At 38.3% G+C, this 2,958-nt stretch overlaps 1 protein-coding gene across 1 annotated transcript in view; it reads left to right on the top strand.

The window, feature by feature from the left end:
* Positions 1 to 2,958, top strand: part of LOC127959026 (solute carrier family 12 member 2-like) — a 14,766-nt gene extending 11,808 nt beyond the window's left edge. Inside the window, exon 18 of the mRNA XM_052558030.1 lies at positions 2,918 to 2,958. Coding sequence (XP_052413990.1) covers positions 2,918 to 2,958 — 41 coding nt within the window. The remainder of the gene's footprint in view (positions 1 to 2,917) is intronic.

Here is a 2,958-nt window from a genome sequence, read left to right as displayed (position 1 = left end):
GGTTCCATTAGTTAATGTTAGTTAATGTATTAATTAACATGAACAAACAATGAATAATACATGTATTACTGTATTTATTCATCTTCGTTAATGTTAGTTAATTAAAATACAGTTATTCATTGTTAGTTCATGGTAATTCACAGTGCATTAACTAATGTTAACAAGCCCAACTTTTGATTTAAATAATGCATTAGTAAATGTTGAAATTAACATGAACTAAGACTTATAAATGCTAGGATTGTTCTTGCTTAGTTCATGTTAACGAAAGTAGTTAACTAACATTAACTACTGGAACCTTATTCTAAAGTGTTACCGAAATACCGGAATGCATAGTCGATATAAAAAACTGGATGATGAGTAAATTCTTACTGCTAAATTCAGAAAAAACAGAGGTGTTAATCATAGGACCTAAAAACTCTGCTTGTAATAACCTAGAACACTGTCTAAGACTTGATGGTTGCTCTGTCAATTCTTCGTCATCAGTTAGGAACCTAGGTGTGCTACTTGATCGCAATCTTTCCTTAGAAAGCCACGTTTCTAGCATTTGTAAAACTGCATTTTTCAATCTCAAAAATATATCTAAATTACGGCCTATGCTCTTAATGTCAAATGCAGAAATGTTAATCCATGCATTTATGACCTCAAGGTTAGATTATTGTAATGCTTTATTGGGTGGTTGTTCTGCACGCTTAGTAAACTAACTACAGCTAGTCCAAAATGCAGCAGCAAGAGTTCTTACTAGAACCAGGAAGTATGACCATATTAGCCCGGTCCTGTCCACACTGCACTGGCTCCCTATCAAACATTGTATAGATTTTAAAATATTGCTTATTACTTATAAAGCCCTGAATGGTTTATCACCTCAGTATTTGAATGAGCTCCTTTTACATTATACTCCTCTACGTCCGCTACGTTCTCAAAACTCAGGCAATTTGATAATACCAAGAATATCAAAATTATTCTGGGCGGCGGATCCTTTTCCTATTTGGCGCCTAAACTCTGGAATAACCTACCTAACATTGTTCGGGAGGCAGACACACTCTTGCAGTTTAAATCTAGATTAAAGACCCATCTCTTTAACCTGGCTTACACATAACATACTAATATGCTTTTAATATCCAAATCCATTAAAGGATTTTTAGGCTGCATTAATTAGGTAAACCAGAACTGGGAAAACTTCCCATAACACCCGATGTACTTGTTACATCATTAGAAGAATGGCATCTACGCTAATATTAGTCTGTTTCTCTCTTATTCCGAGGTCAGGGTTAGGGTTTGGGTAACCTAACCCTTCCTGTCCTATGGTTGTAAAGCACTGCAGTTTATCTTTGGGTGCGATGGATGAAACTGAAGGATTAGACGCTGTAGAATCTACATTCGCTATTGTATTTCTAATGTTATCTATTTTATCAGTGAAGAAATTCATAAAGTCATTACTATTTAACGTTGGTGGAATATTTGAATCAGGTGGCGTCTGGTAATTTGTTAACTTAGCCACTGTGCTAAATAAAAACCTTGGATTGTTTTGGTTATTTTCTATGAGTTTGTATATATGCTCTGCCCTAGCAGTTTTTAGAGCCTGTCTATAGCTGGACATACTGTGTTTCCATGCAATCCTAAAAACTTCCAAGTTAGTTTTTCTCCATTTGCGTTCAAGACTACGAGTTACTTTCTTGAGAGACCATGGTACAGTACGTTTTTCTCTAACCTTTTTCAGTTTGATGGGGGCAACAGTTTCTAATTTATTAGAGAAAATAGTGCCCATGTTGCCAGTCATGTTGTCTAATTCATGTGTATTTTGGGTACAAATAGCAGTTGAGATAGATCAGGCAGGTTATTTGCGAATCTTTCTTTGGTGGCTGGAACAATAGTTCTGCCCAGACGGTAACGCTGCGACATATAGTTAATATCAGTTATACGCAGCATGCACGATACAAGGAAATGGTCTGTAACATCATCACTTCTAACTATTTCGAATGAGTTAAACCTGTATCCTGTTTTCTGGGTAACACTGAGAAAAAATGGAGAAAAACATCCTTGGGATAAACCAGACTCAGTTTGGGGGCCATATCTCCTCTTGCCAGACAAAACCAACATGGCGATTTTTAATTCCAGGCTGCAGCTCAGGTCAGATTGAGCAGAGGACTTAGGCCGATGGTCATCGAGGTGATGAGGTATTCACAAGGGATCTCTGTCTGTGGCTCATCTAGTTGTCATGGTCTCTGCTCACATTCAGACAGAATGACTCCTCTGGTTACAGCGCAAACCCTCAGCCAGATGGAGTGATTTTGATTGGCAGCTTTATGGCAGAAATCAGGATATGCTTGTCCAAAAGCAACAAGAAAAGCCATTAAAAGTGTCTTACTGCAGTAACAGCAGCGTTCAGTGAACATGAGTATTGTGTCTCATAAGAACAGCAGCAGTGCAGAATAATAACAACCATTACTAGCGACAACAGAGAGAGAGAGAGAGAGAACGGCCGATTGGCCATTAGAGAGACAAGAACACGTTGACTCCTCTGATGGATCGAGTTTCAGCTTGTTTCATTGTTTCGTTGAATATTATATTAGAATGTTTCATTGTATATTGTGGTGTCTTAGCAGCTACAAATGACCCAATCACACACACTCATACAAGGGTCCAGCAGTGTGTGTGTGATGGTCAGGGACACGCTGAACTCATATGTCATGTCTCTTAATGCTGTATGAGCTCATGTGACCTAAAACACACAGCAAGATCAGGATTACACACACTCAGCCTCAGTTATGCTTCCGTATCAGTGAGACACAGACGTTAATTGACAGGCTGCACAAGGCAAACTCCTAAAGTAAAAGTACTTGTAAAACACGATTTCACAGAGAGTGGCATAATTCCACAGGATTTGATGTGTGTGAGAGTGTTTCTGGGTGTGTTTCAGACAGACATAGATGTGAGACAGATCTGTGTGGATGTGAATAG

The sequence above is a fragment of the Carassius gibelio genome, chromosome B6 (assembly GCF_023724105.1).
Source record: "Carassius gibelio isolate Cgi1373 ecotype wild population from Czech Republic chromosome B6, carGib1.2-hapl.c, whole genome shotgun sequence".
Taxonomy (NCBI): domain Eukaryota; kingdom Metazoa; phylum Chordata; class Actinopteri; order Cypriniformes; family Cyprinidae; genus Carassius; species Carassius gibelio.
This window is presented reverse-complemented; position numbering and strand designations above follow the sequence as displayed.